The 19,146-nt window shown below is 40.9% G+C and overlaps 1 protein-coding gene across 9 annotated transcripts in view; it reads left to right on the top strand.

Moving 5' to 3' along the window:
* The window catches only part of LOC101019194 (putative serine/threonine-protein phosphatase 4 regulatory subunit 1-like), an 85,454-nt gene that overhangs the window by 13,715 nt on the left and 52,593 nt on the right, over window positions 1–19,146 (top strand). For 7 of the 9 annotated variants that reach the window (XR_002515065.2, XR_002515064.2, XM_021920888.2 and 4 more), the window contains exon 3: window positions 16,601–16,733. The exons of the other annotated variants lie outside the window; for them this stretch is intronic. Coding sequence is in view for 5 of the 7 variants with exons in the window: in XM_021920888.2 (XP_021776580.1) it covers window positions 16,601–16,733 (133 nt within the window). In the remaining 2 variants the exon portion in view is untranslated. The remainder of the gene's footprint in view (window positions 1–16,600; window positions 16,734–19,146) is intronic. 9 annotated transcript variants of the gene reach the window in all.

The following is a 19,146-nucleotide window of genomic DNA, read 5'->3' as shown; positions in this document are numbered from 1 at the left end:
GACACAGCAAACTAGCCTGGTGGATCTTTACCATGCATGCCATTCATTCATTCAGCAACTTTTATCGAATGCTTTAAGGGGCCTAGACATATCAGTGAGTCAATCAGAGATTCTTACCTTAAGGGTGGGAGTGGGAGGAGTGGACACAACTGACAAGCAGTAAACCCAGGAAGTAAATGTTGTGTGTGTTCGAAGGCAGGGGGTTCTCTGGAAAAACAGGAAAGTAGATCAGGATAAGGGGGCTATAGATGAGGGACTTGGAATTTTAAAATAAGGTGGTCAGGGAAGACCGCACTGAGAGGATGATGAGTGAGCAAAGATTTTTAAGAGGAGAAGGAATTCTTTGTAGAGGGATCAGCCAGTGAAAAGGCCCTCTGCTGGGGAAGCGACTGAGCGTCTGGGAAGTAGTCACAAGGCCTATGGGTGGAAGCAGAGGAGAGAAGTAATGGTGGGCCAGGTCTTTTCCACTGGCCGGATAACCCGCAGGTAACACTGCCCGGCCTGTCTTTCTCTTTTACAGTGTTTCTTAACTGGAGTGGTTTTGCCTTACTTCCCCCCACCCCCAGGGGACGTCTGACAATGGCTGGAGATGGTTTTGATCGTCACAACGTCGGGAGGGGGTGCTTCTGGCATGTAGTGGGTAGAGGCCAGGCATGTTGCTAAACTTTCCCTAGTACACAGCCCTCAGAACAAAGTATAATCTGGCCCGGAATGTCAATAGTGCTGAGGTTGAGGAATCCTGCTCTGTTATCTTTATATAGTTCATCAATTGTTGATTGATTTAGTTTGTCTTTTAAGATTTAATAAAGAAGAAAACCATAAAAACGTCTTGGGAAGAGGTTATTCATCACGTTACCTGGTTAGAATGCCTTCACAATTGATATTGAAGCGAATGTTGGCTATTTTCATTCACTTTGAGGAAAGGAGAGCCAAATCTTGCTTCCATGTATATTTTAGTAAGCCCTGGTGCATTGAAGGATTAGTTAAAAAAAAAAAATACAGCATTCACAGGTAAATAGTAATAATCTTACTGATAATCTTATTAATTTGGACTTAAGTAGGATTTCCTAATTTTGAGGAAGTTCGGACTGTTGATCCACACCAGGGAAAATGTTTGCATATGTGGGGAAATAAATGATTGTCAGTACTTGGAATGAAAGGTACTATTCTTTACATATGAATATAATGGTATCAGTAGGAATATTTTCCTTGGATTTTGCTAATTCAGTATTTTTTAGACATCAGTCATTGGTGTGCCACTTTTTTCTATTTTTATTTTGATAATACCACTTGGATTTTTCTTCATATCAAATAACTTCTCTTATTTAAACACATTTTAGAAAACTTTCATCAGTTGCTCTAAATAAAATTTAACCAAAATATAAAACAGAAATAAAATAACATTAAATTCTAGATATATAGGCACAGTGCCTGCAAAAGATTCTGAGCTGAGACCTGCTTTGTATTAAAAGGAAGATTACCAGTCTTAGGGAGGTGTTCAAGACATGCCTGAACAAAAGGAAACTTTCCTTGATTTAATTGGAAAATGAAGAAGGGAATAACTTTCCCACTGTGTCATTTAATGACATTCAGTGTGTCACACTTGAGGATATGCTGTCTCAAGCTGTCCGCACTCTGTGGCCAGGTGACCAGGCTGTGCACTTGCAGCATGGCTGGCTGGGCTCAAAGCTGTGCCTGATAGTATAGAACCAACCAGTGAGAGAATGGAGGTGGGATTCGTTGACTGTGATTGGCCACCAATGGCCTATTAATGCAGAACTCTCGCAGGGTGGTAGCAGCTGGACAGCCTGGTTCTTTGTTCTTTATAGGACTAAAATTGGATTTCCATTGCTTAAAACAGAAATGCCTGTTACTTAGACTTCTCATTTCTGATAAATTTTAAACATCTTTCCTCTCTCCGCCCTTCCTTATATACTTAACATGAATTACCAAAATTTGTTCTACTAAATTCATTAATAAGATGATTGAATACTTTTGATTAATTCATGTATATTATATTGACTGTGCAAATTCATTAATTTTACTTTAACAGTTACGTTTTTGACCTTTTTTTTTGAGACTGAGATATCTCATTTTGTAAGCAGAAGCAAATTAGTTAATGTCTTTGGCTGCTTTCCAACTCACATTGTGGGTACACCTACAGGTGGTTTGAGGCTAGGTGCTGCATCTCAGGTTTGGTTTTGTGAAAGCTGGATTTTCTCAGCTTTCTCAGGGGCTGATAGGCTTTTATGAATTGAATCCTGGTAGTCAAAGTCTTGGGAGAGTGATTTCTGTAGAAACCAGTGTTTATTAGGTGTCTGTGTGATGTGCCAGGCATTATATGATATGTGCCAGGCATTATATGACATGTGCCAGGCATTATATGACATGGTTCCAGTGTTTAAAGGACCTCCGGGTCTAGCTCTAGAGATAGAAACAGTCTACTTAGAAGCCTGATCTGGGCTGGGCGCGGTGGTTCGTGCCTGTAATGCCAGCACTTTGGGAGGCCGAAGTGGGTGGATCACCTGAAGTTGGGAGTTCGAGACCAGCCTGATCAACGTGGAGAAACCCCGTCTCTGCTAAACATACAAAATTAGCTGGGCATGGTGGTGCATACCTGTAATCTCAGCTACTCAGGAGGCTGAGGCAGGAGAATTGCTTGAACTCGGGAGGCAGAGGTTGCAGTGAGCCAAGATCGCGCCACTGCACTCCAGCCTGAGCAACAAGAGCAAAACTCCGTCTCAAAAAAAAAAAAAAAAAAGAGACAGAGAGAGAAACCAGGTCTGGTGGTGTGTGCCTGTAGTCCTAGCTACTTGGGAGGCTGAAGCAGGAGAATTGCTTGAACCCAGGATTTGGAGGTTGTAGTGAGCCGAGATCACGCCATTGCACTCCAGCCTGAGCAACAAGAGCAAAACTCTGTCTCAAAAAAAAAAAAAAAAAAGAGGGAAACCAGGTCTGTTGGTGTGTGCCTGTAGTTCTAGCTACTTGGGAGGCTGAAGCAGGAGGATCTCAGGAGTTCGAATGTAGCCTGGGCAACATAGCAAGACCCTGTCTCTACAAAAATAAACCAAAAACAGAAAGAAAGAAACAGTCTACTTGGATTTAATATTGTACCACTTTATGTAAAATGTTGAAGCCTGACAACTGCATAGTTCCATTTACTGCTCCTGCTTTATGTTATAGTTTAAAATATATAGAACCTCTATATATGTTATAAATTCCATAGCACAAGGTTTTAATTTTTGATTTAAACTATGATATGCATTTTTAAGTTAAGAAGAATAATAGTTTTAAAATATTTACCATTTCTAATGCTCTTGATTCCTTTTGAAGATACAGGCTTCCAAATGGTATCACTCCACTTCAGCCTACAGAACATCTTTTAATATTTCTTGTAGTCCGCGTTGGCTGGCTGTGTTAAAAAGGGTGTGTTAGAAACAAATTTTTAGCATTTTTTTTTTAATCGGACAATGTCAGATTCCTGGAGGATATTTTCACTGGATATCAAGTTCTAGATGCTAGTTTTGTCTCTTAGTCCTTTAAAGATGTGGTTTCACTATCTTCTGCCCCTACTGTTTCTGGTCAAGAGTCAATGGTCATTCAGGCCATGACTCCATGTATATAATACTTGTTTTCTCTGCTGCTGTCCCGATGATCATGTTTGGTTACTAGCAGTTTGCCTCTAAGGCATCCAGATGCAATTTTCTGTGTATTTAATAACTCTTGGGATTCACTAAGATCCTTGATTCTGGAAATTTATGTCTTTCACCAAATTTGCGGAATTTTTGGTCATTATTTTGTCATCTTCGTTCTTCTATTAAGTCCACTTAGTGAATTTATACTTTTCACATATTGTTTTAGTTCTGAAATTTTTATCTGATGCATTTTTATATTAATGTTTCTTTGCTGAGGCTCCTTCTCATTCATGGCATGTTTTCCTTTCCATCCGTAAGCATTATTGTAATAGTTGCTTTAAAGTCCTTGTCTGTAATTTCAGCATTTGAGTCCTCTCAGAGTCACTTTGTTTGATTTTTTTTTTCTTTCCACTGGTTCAGGTTTTCTTGTTTTCTTCATATGTTGAGTAATTTTGGAGTATAACCTGGATATTGTGAATGTTACATGTTGTGGAACCTCTAGATTCTGCTATATGCCTCCAAAGAGTATTGATTCTGTTTCTTTTGTTTTATTTTGCTAGACGCTGACATTGACTGGGGTCAGACTATTAACTCATCATCCCTATAGTGGATAATAGTCCAAATCTTGGTTCAGTTCTTTAAGTCTTAGCTGTACTGATTGGAATTTGTCACACAAATGCTTGGTTTAGGGCTCAAGCCAGGGTTTGGGCAGAGTTTAATACAGTGGCTTCCCCTGTTTGACTCTTTCCTTTCTGGGATTCCTCCTCTTTGCCCTTCCCCACACTCTGTAGTGTCTCTGGTTGCCCTGTACTCTGGAGATATAAATGTAAGCAATATTAGTAATAGAATCGGCTAATGATTTAATCATAGTAATAATAATAACAACAATAACAACAGCTGGTCTTTGCAAAGTGCTTATCTGTGTCAGATGCTTTTACATCTATCTGTCTATGTATCTGTCTATCTTTTTTTTTTCATCCAGGCTGAAATGTAGTGGTGTGATCATGGCTCACTGCAGCCTCAACCTCCCAGGCTCAGGCAATCCTCTTATCTCAGCCTCTCGGTTACCTGGGATCACAGGCGTGCACCACCATGGCTGGCTTTTAAAAAATTTTTTTGTAGAGACAAGACGAGGTCTCACTATGTTGCCCAGGCTGCTCTCGAACTCCTGGGCTAAAGTGAGCCTCCTGCCTTGGCCTCCCAAAGTGCTGGGATTACAAATGTGAGCCACTGCGCCTGGCCTGTCTATCTTACATTGTTTAGTTTACACTATCACAGTCGTCTGTGGTAGGCATTGTTATACCCATTTTAAGCTGAGGAAATTGAGAGTCAAAGAGGTAAGACAGTCAAAGAGGTAAGGTTATTTATCTGATAAGAGGCAGTGGTACATTTCAGAATGAGGTATTCTGACTCAAGGTCCCATGCACCTATTGATTATACAATTATGCCTCTAATATCTTTTCAGTGGGAAATCTGGTACTTAATCTTTAATTTTCTGGTTTTCTTTGCCTTTGGTATTTTGCAGTACATCCACATATGGATTTCTTATTAATTATTTTGTACTTCTTCAAATTGAATATTCATCTTTTTTTTCAGTTCTGGAAAATTATTAGATATATTTCTTTAAATATTCTCCCCTCCTATTTTCAGAAATCTTCCCTTCTGGAATTCCTGTTGGATTTAACTTAGACTTAGTATTCCATTTTTCATGTGTCCTAATTGCTGTCCTATGTTTTTCATCTCTTTATTTCTCTGTGCAGCACTATGGACAATTTGTCAGATCAGTCTTCCAGCTCACTAACTCTCTCTTAGCTGTGTCTAAACTGCTACTTAAGCTGGTTAGTGGAATCCTAATTACATTATCTCTGTTTTTCATTTCCACTTCTTTTTTCAAACATGCTTAACCCACCCCCACACTTTCCTCCTTTTATTATGATGTCTATTTTAGAAATCATACTCATTTGAGGCATAATTATTTGATAATGTTTTTAGATTTTTCTAATATTTCTAATCTTGGGGTGCGATTCTCTTGTCTTATCTACTAAACTCTTCAGATGCTGGTTTGCAGCCTTGTGTAGTTTGAAATTTTTTATTGTCTGTCTGTCTTCAGGGATTGTTTTATGATGTTCCATGGGCCTTGGGTTGTGAAAGTGTTTCTTCAGAACAGTTTCTTGTTTGCTTCTGCTAGGATGCCTGGAATTTTAATGAGTCTTGACGGTATCCTCTTAGTACCTTGGCTTGGGGCTCCTGCACTTTGTGTGTAGTGTAAATTTGGACTCTACACTCAGGCTGTGCAGGCCTGTGGTTCTGATTTCTCACAAGTGACCACCCTTCTCCTATTCCCACTCCCCTCCTACTCCCACCCTCACTGTAGTTCCCTTTCCACAGCTGTCTTATACCGGGGCCTTGATTTCAAATCACTCTCTGTAGCTTTTCTCCCCATGTGGGCATCAGAAATCCAGTCATAGGGACCTGTATGTAGGTCTTCAGTGTTGGCGATAGAGTGTCAACCTTTGCCGACAGCTATCACTTTGATTTCTGTCTTCCTTTCTAGCCCTGGGAATGTCCTTCCTTCCTCTTGCCTTCCTGCTTTTCTATGTTTTAAAAAAATTTGTTGCAATTCCTCTGTGTGTGTGTGTGTGTATCTGAGAGAGAGAGAGAGAGTTCCATTCTCTTCAACTCCACTGTCATGTTCTTGGAGATCTCAGCCCCTGGGACTTGAACCTAGTTGTCCAAAGTCCATGCTCCTCCTGGATACTACACTGGGTTAGGGCAGTGACTGTGGAGAGGGAAACTGGGGACTGATGTTAGAATAGAAGTCAGAATGTCAGTTTATTATTTGTTATGGTTGGGATAAATATTTGCCTGGAAGGCTGATGTTCAGGTTCATAGGTCAGTAGCATCCCACTGGACAAAGTCTGGAGTAGGAAGTTGACAGCGCTTTCCCAGCACTGTTGAGGAGCAAATAGGACCTCAGTGACAAATATCAATCTTCTGGCAGTTTTAAGGTGTATTCTTGGACATCTTTACAGTGAAAGGAAGGTGTCCCTAAAGGCCATGCAGCTCCCTGTAGTCTCATCACTGCTGTTAAGAGTTATGAGTTATCTAGCATTCTCTGGATCTTAATTGGGGTTTTCAAGGAAATTAAGATCACAAGGTTACTTCCTAAATGTTCAGTCAGAACAAAGGGAGTTTGATATTCTTAAGGGTTGATTTTATCACAGCAATGCCAGCAAGTTGCCAAGTAGATTCACTGTAGCCTCCACAAAACCCAGCTCAGAATGTGTAGAAGAATGGACAGCTGTTACAACTTCTGCTCATCTTTGTTTTTTTTAGAGTCACTTTTCTTGGTGTATAATTTACATACAATGAAATTCACCAGTTTAATTTGTTAAGCTGAGTCTTAACAAATAGGATTGTGTGACCACAACCCTGCAACCATAATCAGGATACAATACTTTCCCAGCCCCTCCAAAAATTCCTTGTGCCCCTTTGCCAGCACATGTTCCTCACCCTGAGCCCAGGAAACCACTGATCTGCTAAACAGACTGTATTTTTGTCTTTTCTAGAATACAGTAGAATATTAGTAGAATTATGCAGTGTGAAATCTTTTATGTTGAGTTTCTTCCATTTGGCATGATGCTTTTGAGATACACCTGTGTTGGTAGATGTTAGCAATTCATTCCTTTTTATTGCTGAGAAGCATTGCATTATATGGATGTATAACAATTTGTTTATCCACTTAACAGTTGATGGGTTTGTTTATTTCCAGTTTTTGGCTATTGTGAATAAAGCTGCTATGAATATACAAGTACAAATCCTTGTGTAAACATGTTTTAATTTCCCTTGGGTAAATACCTATGGAGTGTGGGATTTACTGGGTCACATATAAATATATTTATTTTTTAAAGAAACTGCCAAACTCTTTAGTGGCTATACCATTTTGCATTTCCCCCAGCAACGTATGAGACATCCAGTTTTTCCATATTCTTGCTGAGATATTTGATAGTTAAAAAAAAAATTCAGCCTTCCTAGTGGGTGTGTAGTGTTATCTCATTGTGGTTTTGACATTTGCCTAATTACTAATGATGTTGTACATCTTTTCCTGTGCTTAATGACACACTTGTATGTCTTTTTTGGTGAGACTCAAGTCTTGTACCTATTATTGAAATCAGACTCTAAGAATTTTTTTGGTGTTTTCTGGATGCAAATTCTTTATCAGATACATGTTTTACAAATGTATTCTTCTCAGTGGCTCAGTGTTCCATTTTCTTCTTTTGAAGAACAGAAGTTTTCAGTTTTGATGAAATGTAATTCATTAGTATCTTCTGTTATGTTTTGTGTACTCTAGGAAATCTTTGCCTTGCTCAAGAGCACAAATATTTTCCTATGTTTTCTTCTGTGAGTTCTAATGTTTTATGTTTTGAATTCATGTCTATGACAGATTTTGAGTTAATTATTTTATGTGACATAAGGATCAAGGTTCGTTTTCCCCACGTTTATTCTGTTATTCTAATACTCTTTGGAAGATTGTTCCTTCCCCATTGAATAACCGTGGCACCTTTGTAAAAAATGAATTAAACTTAGATTTTAGATCTCTTAATGGATTTTCTCTTATGTTCCATTAATGTGTGTGTTTATCCTTAAGCTGGTATCATAGTGTCGTGGTAGTAACTCTTGAAGTCAAGAACTGTGAATGTTTCTGCTTTATTTTTCTTTTTCAAAATTGTTTTGGCATTCTAGGTCCTTTGAATTTCCATATGAATTTAGAATCAGCTTTTTGATTTCTACAAACTTAAGTGCTAGGCTTTTGATTGGGGTAACATTGGATTTATATGTAAATTGAGGATAATCCACATAACAATATTGAGTCTTCTGGTTTCTGAAAGTGGGATAACTGTTTTCAACATTCTTTTAAGATTTTTCTCATAGGATTTTGTTAAATTTATCCCTAAGAATTTCGTATTTTTGATGCTATCATAAATGGTATCCTTAAAATTTCATGTTTTCTTTTGAGAAATGTCTGTTCCTATTTTTGCCCATTTTAAAATTGGATTATTTGTTTATTTTCCCATTGAATTTGAATTCCTTATGTATTCTGGTTATTAACCCCTTCAGATGAGTAGTATGCAAATGTTTTCTTCCATTCTGTGGGCTGTCTTGTTTGTTGTTTGCTTTTCATCTAGAAGCTTTTCAGCTTGATGTTACCCCTTTTGGCCATTTTTGCTGTGGTTGCCTGGCTTTTGAGGTCTTACTCAAGAAATCTTTGCCCAGACCAATAGTGTCCTGGAGCATTTCCCCAGTGTTTTCTTCTAGTAGTTTCATTGTTTTAGGTCTTAGATTTAAGTCTTTAATCCTTTTTGATTCGATTTTTGTGTTTGGTGAGGTAGGGGTCTAGTTTCATGCTTCTGCATGTGGATTTCCAGTTTTTCCAGCACCATTACTGAAGAGACTGTCCTTTCCCCAGTGTATGTACTTGGGGCCTTTGTTGAAAATTAGTTGACTATAAATGTGTGGGTTTACTTCTGGGTTTTCTATTCTGCTCCATTGGTCTATATGTCTGTTTTTATGACAGTACCATGCTGTTTTGGTTAGTAGCATTGCAGTACATTTTGAGTCAGGTAACGTGATGCCTCCAGCTTTCTTCTTTTTGCTCAGTATTGCTTTGGGTATTCTGGGTCTTTCTGATTCCATATACATTTTAGGATTTTTTTTTTTTTTTTAGTTCTGGGAAGAATGTCATTGTTATTTTCATAGGGATTACATTGAATCTGTAGATTGCTTTGGGTAGTATACAACTGTTTTTTGTGTATTTACTTGTATCCTATAATCTTACAAAGCTCACTTATTCTAGTTATTTTGTAAGTTCATTGGGATCTTCTATATGGACAGTCATGTTGTTTGTGAATAAAGATAGTTTTACTTTTTCCTTTCTAATCGGAATGCCTTTTATTTTGTTTTCTTGCCTTATTGCTATTTTACTTCTACATATGCTATTAGCCCCACTGCATTGCCATTGTTTTCATTTTAGTAGTCAATTACCTTTTAAAGAGATGTTTTTAAATGAAAAAAAAGAAAATAAACTAGCATTGCTTATATTTATTTACATATTTGCCATTCCTGGTCTTCCTCTTATATTTGTGTGGCTTCAGATCATATTTGTTCTTTCTGAAGAACTAGCTTTAGCATTACTTGTAGTACATATCTGCTGGCAATGCGTTTTTTTCAGCTTTTCAAAAGAAAGCTAGAGTGTATATATTAACATCAGACACGGTAAGCTTTGGAAAAGGAGAATATTGCTAGGGAAAAAAAGGGACATTGTACAGTGTTAAGAAATCAGGCCAGGAGTGGTGGCTCACCCGTGTAATCCCAGCACTTCGGGAGGCCAAGGCGGGTGGATCACTTGGTCAGGAGATCGAGACCATCCTGGCCAAAATGGTGAAATCCCATCTCCACTAAAAAAAATACAAAAAATTAGCCGGGCGTGGTGGTGGGCACCTGTAGTCCCAGCTACTCGGGAGGCTGAGGCAGGAGAATGGCATGAACCCGGGAGGCGGAGCTTGTAATGAGCCGAGATAGCGCCACTGCACTCCAGCCTGGGGGACAGAGTGAGACTCTACCTCAAAAAAAAAAAAAAAAAAAAAAATTCTTGGTTAATGGTTTTTTTCTTTTAGTATTTTAAACATATCTGTATTAGTCAAGGTTCCCTAGAGGGACCAAACTAATAGGATATAGATATATATATATGTATACACACACACACACATATGTATATGTATTAACCTACATGATCACAAGGTCCCACAATAGGCTGTCTGCAAGCTTGAGGAGCAAGGAGAGCCAGTCTGAGTCTCAAAACTGAAGAACGTGGAGTCTGATGTTTGAGAGCAGGAAGCATCCAGCACAGGAGAAAGATGTAGGCTGGGAGGCTAGGCCAGTCTTGCCTTTTCATGTTTTTCTGCCTGCTTTATATTCGGTGGGAGCTGATTAGATTGTGCCCACCAGATTAAGGGTGGGTCTGCCTTCCCCAGCCCACTGACTCAAATGTTAATCTCCTTTGACAACATCCTCACAGACACACCCAGGATCAACACTTTGCATCCTTCAGTCAAGTCGACACTCAGTATTAACCGTCACAATATCTTTCCATTTTCTTCTTCATTGCATGGTTTTTGATGAGAAAAGTTGTTATTCTTTCTTTGTTTCTGCATTTTTATGTAATGTGTCTTTTTTCTTGGACTAGTTTTAAGGGTTTTTTTCTTACATATATGATTATTACTTGTCAATTAAAAATAAAACAATTGGCCGGGCGCGGTGGCTCAAGCCTGTAATCCCAGCACTTTGGGAGGCCGAGACGGGCGGATCACGAGGTCAGGAGATCGAGACCATCCTGGCGAACACGGTGAAACCCCGTCTCTACTAAAAAATACAAAAAACTAGCCGGGCGAGGCGGCGGGCGCCTGTAGTCCCAGCTACTCGGGAGGCTGAGGCAGGAGAATGGCGTGAACCCGGGAGGCGGAGCTTGCAGTGAGCTGAGATCCGGCCACTGCACTCCAGCCTGGGCGACACAGTGAGACTCCATCTCAAAAAAAAAAATAAATAAATAAAACAATTAAAAATATTTTTCTTTATCATTGGTTTTTAGCAATTGATTATGATGTGCCCTGTGTGATAGTTCATTATGTATATTTTGCTTGAATTTGTTAAGTTTCCTGAATCTGTAGGGTTATAGGTTTTACCAAATTTTAAAAAATTATAGCGATTCTTCTTCTCATCTCTTTTGTGTTTTCTCTCTCTCTTTCTCTCTTTTTCTTCTTTTGAGACTCCACTTACACATATGTCAGGTCCTTCTTTAGCCATCTTGGCTGGAAACTGAAGTCTTTCTCTTTTCCCGTCAATTACCTCAGAGACCATAACTCTTCCCTTTGGCTTTGTTGTTCTTGTAGCCTTCATCCGAGTTGGTTTTTCTGCCTGTCTGTTGAAAGAACACTGGCCTGGCATGTGGAACCTTCAGGTTCTAAGAATCCCAGCTATGCTGTTGTCTTTTGGGGTAATGTCTCTTTACCTGTCTATAAAATGAGAGTTTATCAAGGCATGTTCTGAGGTTTCTTCTTCTTTGTGATTCTGTTTTATAACATTCTTTTTTAAAAATATTTGTTTTTATTCACGGAAGTTTCTTTTGGTGGGGTCATTCCTTTAGTTAACTATTTGCTGTGGAGCACCTGCTGCAGGTCTGAGACAGCACAGGGCCCTGGGGCCACAGGGCCTCTCGCAGCCCCAGGGCAGCTGGGAGGTGGCCTGACATGGTCTGGAAGGAAGGAGAGGCTGTCCGGAGCCCGGCCTCCTGGGGGGTGGGGAGGGCGCTTTGGACACTGACACCCAAGCTCAGGTGGGAGGGAGGGTGTGAGAAGTGGGAGTCCCAGGCAGTGGACAGCAGGTACAGAGTCATCGAGATGAAGGTTCTTGGTGCATTTGCAGGACTAAGGGAAGGACCCTGCACCTGAGGCTCGGAGCAGCAGTTAGGAGGGGTTTCTTTGAAAATTGAAATTAAAGTGTAGGTTTCCTCTCTAGCAGTATAGATCAATGTAGTGTCTGGATTCTGACCGAGTTCAAATTCTGACTCTGCCACTCTCTGGGTAGCAATTTTCCTAACTTCTCTGAGCTTTTTTTTTTCTAATTTTTTTTTTGAGACAGAGTCTCACTCTGTCACCCAGGCTGGAATGCCGTGCTGTGATCATAGTTCACTACAGCCTTGACCTCCTGGGCTCAGATGATCCTTCCTCCTCAGCCTCCTGAGTAGCTGGGACCACGGGCACACACCATCACAACCACTAAGTTTTTATATTTTTCTTAGAGGCAAAATCTCGCTTTCTTCCCCACGCTGATCCCCAACTTCTGGGCCCAAGCGATCTTCCCATCTCAGCCTCCCAGAGTGCTGGGATTACAGGCATGAGCCACCTTACCTGGTCTGTTTTTTATTTTTTTTAATGGGATTAATATGGTTTTTATCAAGATTTAACAAACTACTGCTACTACACAGAAAGCTCTTAGCACAGTTTCTTTATAGAAGTAACCAAGAAGGGTAAATTATTATTCATTATTTTATGGCTTATACATAGCTTTTATTTCCTTGTTGATAGTGTAGTTTTATATAGTTAATGTGGTAGGATCATTAATATTCTCCAGTAACATCTATTCTTTGGTAGAACTAATTGCTAAGTTTGTTAGTTGTCTGACTAAAGACAGTTTTTTGAAGAGTGTCTGGCTATTTTCTGTTACTTTAAAACACCATGTTCTCAACCCATAAAATACACAGTGGTCCTCAGAAGATCTTTTGAAACCCATGATCCTGTATGAAAAGTATTCAATGTATTAGACTATAGATATCTTCAGGTTCCAAAACTATCTGTTACCCCAAAGCTTGGGAACTACTGCTTTAAACTTAATGTTTCCGAGTCTGTTCCAGCCTGGGCCTGCAGATGCTGTATAACTGTCTGTGGGATAGAGGCTGCCTATTCCTTCTGGACTCTGAGGTGCTTGAAAATAGCTCATATGCAGTGACTCTGGTCATTGGGCTTGGCTATGACCCAGTGTGGACCTGTTCATCCAAGGCAGCTATTGTGCACAGAAATGGCATATTTGATTATGTCATACATATTTTTTCTGTAACTGTATAATTCTTTATTAACATTCTCTGAGTAGCTGCTATACAATGTAAATTTTTAATAAGCTCATATTGCTAGCCTAAAAGAATTACTTGGGGGAAAATGTGGTTCATGTTCAAAGAAAAGTAAGTACTAGGCACAAACTTGTCATCTCTAGATTGAACCGTTTTCCATTACTGCCTTTGACTTTGGTTTTTCTACCTGCCTAGTAGGACTCCTCTACTTTTTCATACCAGTTTTCAAGGCGAGGGGTAGGAGGGATGCATTTCCACCTCTAGAGCAGGTGCCGATTAACCTTTCTAGAACTAACTATTGAGGCTGTTATTTTGCCAAAATTAGCCTCAGGGAAGTCCTCAGCAGCCTGTTTCTTTATGTTTATTTTCCTAGGTTAGCAATGGAAAGATTAGGTGGGGGAGTGGGAGAAGGGAGGGCTCTGCCAGGTGTGTTTCTCTTACCTGGGCACAAACTCTGCCAGGCTGTCTTTGAAATAGCAAGAGTCCTCTTGATAATTAGCTCTCAACTCCAGGCAGTTCCCCCCCGCCTTATCCTTTCAGTGATGGCCTGTTTTCTAGCAGGAATGGGAGGAGAAGATGACTGCTTAATAGAAAAAGTTGGCCATATCAGGGATTCTTAAAAAAAGATGGTTATATTTCTTTTTTTTTTTTTATTTTTGAGATGAAGTCTTGCTCCATCACCCAGGCTGGGTATAGTGGCATGATCTCGCCTCACTGCAACCTCTACCTCCCAGGTTCAAGCTGTTCTCTGCCTCAGCCTCCCAGGTAGCTGGGATTACAGGCATGTGCCACCACACCTGGATAATTTTTATATTTTAGTTGAGATGGAGTTTCATCATGTTGGCCAGGCTGGTCTTGAACTCCTGGCCTTAAGTGATCCACCCGCCTCAGCCTCCCAAAGTGCTGGGATTGCAGGCGTGAGCCACCGCACCTGGCCAAGATGGCTACATTTCTAAAACTTCTAATTTTAATCAAAGAATGAATATTCATAGGCTGACCTGGTGATCTGAGCCAAGGCTTTGCCTTGCTTGGCACGTGGACCCTCTGCCTTCATCCATAGATCACACTCATAAGGCCTCATCTACATTTCCAGGTTCACTGTCTTACGTGGAGTGAGAAGACTTATATGTCAGGCAATGCAAATGTAAGCCCTTGTCATTTTTTACAGTGTGTTTACAGTATTTTCTGCTTGTTTTATCTACTCCTAATTTGACAGCTGTATTTTATTAACTCATTTTTATTGAATCTTTCTGAAGAATTCAAACTAACATTCAGAAATAATAGCACAGGACCTGACTCTTAGTAAGCAGGTAGCTCCTGTTGGGAATAGCTGTGCACGAGCCTCCTTCTGGATAGGGCAAAATGGGAGAGTGACTAAGGAAAAGTTGCCTAACTTCTTTAGGTATTGGTTTGCTTATCGGTAAAATGAGGATAAGAATCTTACTTGGTTGAGTTGGTGTGGGAACTGAATCACATGTGAAAGCTACTTCCCTGTCCCTGGCCTGTTATAAGAACTCAAAAAATGTAGCTATTATTTTTATTATCAATATCATCCCAACAACTCCCCTTACCACTGTTATTCCTAGAGAGTAGCCTCTTCGCTCTGAGTGTTCATTATGCCCTGGGGTTAGTCAGTGTGTTTTATGGAGTGGATGGAAAGATTAAGTTAATTCAGTGGTTGGTGGTGTTGGAGACCATTCTTGGTAAAATGCATAGTCTTAAAGTGAATTTACTCATTATGCGTTTAGTAATGTGCCAGGGCACATAGTAGGTGCTCATTAAACATATAATGAATAAATTTACTTTAAGACTGCATTTTACCAAGCCTATGTGCTAGGCTTGGAGAATCCAACAGTAACTGGACACAGTTTTGCCCTCAGGAGCGTTTATTGTGTAAGGACTTCTTGCAGATAAACAGTGAACTTCATGTTGCAGGAGGCTGGCACAGGTTGCCATCACCAGGGCACTTGAGGTGTGAGGAGAGTGGGAAGGCAAGCCGTTCTGAAGAGGCTGCACCCTAGCTGAGACCTTAGGTCTAAATGGGAGAGAGTAGATAGGGAACAGATCTTCAGAATGCTGTGGGGGATGTGAAACATGGGAGTAAGTGAAGGGAGGTAAACAATGTCAAGGTCGGCCAGATCCTGCAGGTCTTCCCATGCGTGGTCCCCCTTACTCCAGCATCCTGATGGCACAAGGGAGGGGTCTCATCCCACCCTCAAGATGAGAACACAGAAGTGTGGACAGGTGACCTGACGAACTCTGGCCACAGAGCAGTGAGTAGTAGTTGTGGGATTCATCCCGTTCCAGGTGTGTTTGACTCCAGAGCTCATGAATTCAACTACCCACTGCACAAGAGGGAAAAGAGCAGGCTGGGCATGGTGGCTCATGCCTGTAATCCCAGCACTTTGGGAGGCCAAGGCAGGTGGATTACCTGAGGTCTGGAGTTCAAGACCAGCCTGGCCAACATGATGAAACCCTGTCTGTACTAAAAATACAAAAAATTAGCTGGGTGTGATGGCACATGCCTGTAATCCCAGCTACTCGGGGAGCCTGAGGCAGGAGAATCACTTGAACCCGGGAGGCAGAGGTTGCAGTGAGCTGAGATTGGGCCACTGCACTCCAGCCTGCGCAGCAAAGTGAGACTCCGTCTCAGGAAAAAAAAAAAAAAAAAAAGAAGAGGAAGGATGATGATTGGCTCATTTTTGGCCAGAAGGAGTTGGAGGAACTTGTTGGATACCTGTGTGGAGAGGTGTGGTTGGGTGTTGTGGGGCCACAGATATGGATGGATGGGAATGTATGTCATGGCCTCTATGAGGCTACATGAGTACGTTTAGAACAGAATAGATGTGGAGTGGACTTTCTGTCAGAGTCTTGCTAACAAGGCCAAACTGATTTGTTTTTCCTTCAACTGCTTTAACCTGTTTGCACAGCCCTGCGTGGTGAGCAGGGCTTCTTAAACAGCAGGGCTTTCTTAGAGGTGAGCATCTGCTCCCTTGCTGAGTTCTTCAGTAGGGGAGTGGTTCCCTTCACTCATGCATTAGACAGACTGCACTAAAAGAAAGGCGTTGGGCTATTCTTTGTTACTCTGGTACCTGTTACTTTTCTTATGGGGTTCTTCAACTGACTATTTCATTTTGGCTGAATTCTCAACGTTGCAATTCTTAGAGACTTCAGCTGTGAAGGCAGAACGCATGCCACAAGGCCATGTTTTTGCCCAAGTGTGACTTGTCACAGTTGATACACACTTTTGAGTGTGGGTTCCCCCCACTCCACTCTTCCTTTTTAGATGGATTTGAAGACTATGGTCCAGATTGTGACAACATGAGAGTAACAGCCTTCTTGGACATTCCAGGCCAGGATAACCTGCCTCCACTCACTCGCCTGGAGAAGTATGCTTTCAGTGAGAACACCTTCAATCGGTAAGCCCAACCAGGCCTGTGTATGTTGACAACTCTCTGTTGTGTGCTTTAAGCTGACACTTGGGGCCACTTCTCTGTGACAGCTTCGAGGAGACTTCATGAATGATGAGGTAGGTTGGATACAGATTGCCACCAGGATGCTGGGCTTCTATCTGAATGGTACCATCTTACTAGGCTTTTTCATTATTTTTGCTATTGTTTTGCTGAACACCTGGTAAGCCAGGAAGGAAATGGTGATGAATTTCATGGTGTTTGAGTGATTAGGATTGCTAACTGGGTTTCTTTCACATATGCAGTACTCAGAAAAGTCATGCATTCCTTAATTGAGAAGCACCAAGAAGCATCAGTTGGAAGCATTGTCTGCCCGCTTTGTTTTTTGACTGCGCTGTACATCAGGGACTTCGGTGGCAATGTGTCACGCCACGCTCTGTTGTCACTGTGTGCGGTGTTGGCAGGGTTCGACTCCAGGCCCACATTGGCTCAGCAGATGACCTTGATTCTTAATATCTTGAAGAAAGCAGAAACTAAGGCTTCCCTTTCCATTTATGTGCTACCCAAACTTCTGTGAATCTGAAAGCATTCTCCCCTCCTTTCTCAGCAGAAAGTCTCTCTCCTCCTGTTCTGCCCTTTGACGGGCCCTCCGTCCCTGATCCCTCACCCCCCTCAGGTTTGCCTTCTGTCGTCTGTGTCTCCTGGCCTGTTACAGGTGCCTTTTCACCCCACTTGCAACCCTGGCTTGTCTTGTTCTAAACTATCCTCTGAAGTTTCTTCCCCAGGTAGTCCCTAACTACACCACTTGCCAAGAATTGATGGTACTCACATAGCCTCTTTCCTTACCTTCACTGGCTCTTACTTTTAAAAATTACATTCTGGCTGGGTGAGGTGGCTCAATCCTGTAACCCCAGCACTTTGGGAGGCAGGAGCGGGTGGATCACGAGGTCAGGAGATCGAGACCATCCTGGCTAACACGGTGAAACCCCGTCTCTACTAAAAAAAAAATTCAAAAAACTAGCCGAGCGAGGTGGTGGGCGCCTGTAGTCCCAGCTACTCGGGAGGCTGAGGCAGGAGAATGACGTAAACCCGGGAGGCGGAGCTTGCAGTGAGCTGAGATCGCGCCACTGTACTCCAGCCCGGGCGACAGAGTGAGACTCCGTCTCAAAAAAAAAAAAAAAAAAAGAAAACGAAAAAATAAAAGTTACATTCTATGCCAAATATAGGCTAAGCCTATATTTGAAAGCTCACAAGGATGTTGTGAGAAAGCTCACAAGGATGCTCATAGAAAGCTCACAAGGATGTTGCTGGATGGATCCATTTAATATTGCAGGATGAGTCCATTGTTATTCTCCTTTGATGCTAGGGAATGATGATACCCTGAATGGTGTCTTTTTTCTTTTTTTTGTCTTTCAAGTTTTGGCACCTAGCTGTCACCAAATAATGTAATTTAATTTTATTGTTTCTGGACTTTATGTGAAATCATACAGGATACGTTACTTTTATGGATTTCGCATATATTAATATTTTGAATTTGTTCTTTTCGTAATAGGGTTCTTGAATATACTGACATGTATCCATCTACTATTGTTAAAGAACTGAAAGCATTTTGACTATTACAGTTTTGCTATGAACAGTCTTGTAGATGCATCTGGGGACACACAAGTATGCATTTCTGTAGGATACGTACCCAGGAAAGAAATACTACGTGATGGTGTATGCTTATCTTCTGCTTGAATAGATAATGCCAGTTTTCCAAAGTGGTTGTATCAGTTTATACTCCTACTTTTGCCCTACTTTTTTTTTTTTTTTTTTGAGACGGAGTCTTGCTCCATTGCTCAGGCTGGAGTGCAGTGGTGCGATCTTGGCTCTGCAACTTCTGCCTCCTGGGTTCAAGCAATTCTCCCGCCTTGGCCTCTCAAGTAGCTGGGACTTCAAGTGTATACTACCATGCCTGGCTAAGTTTTGTATTTTTAGTAGAGACAGGGTTTCACCATATTGGCCAGGCTGGTCTCAAACTCCTGACTTCAGGTGATCCACCTGCCTCGGCTTCCTAAAGTGCTGGGATTACAGTTGTGAGCCACTATGCTCGGCCTTACCTTTGCCCTACATTTTATCTGCCAACTGGTATTGTTAGATTTTTGTATTTTAGCCAATCTGGTAGTTTGGAAGTGTATGTAACGATATCACTTTGTGATTTAAATTTTTATTTTCCTTACTATGTGTTTAAACACTTTTTCATGTTCGTTGAACATCTGTATTTCTTTTTTGTGAAGTGCCTGTTCAAATCTTTGGTTGAATTGGTAGGGAGAGGATGAATTGTTTGTCTTTTTATTATTGATTTGTAGGAGTTCTGTGTATATTCTAGATTTCAAACCTTTATTAATTATGTATGATAAGCATCTTCAACTGGTGGCTTGTG

Source organism: Papio anubis, chromosome 16 (genome assembly GCF_008728515.1).
Source record: "Papio anubis isolate 15944 chromosome 16, Panubis1.0, whole genome shotgun sequence".
In the NCBI taxonomy this organism is placed as follows: domain Eukaryota; kingdom Metazoa; phylum Chordata; class Mammalia; order Primates; family Cercopithecidae; genus Papio; species Papio anubis.
The sequence above is the reverse complement of the archived record's forward strand: the minus strand, read 5'-3'. Positions and strand labels throughout refer to the sequence as shown.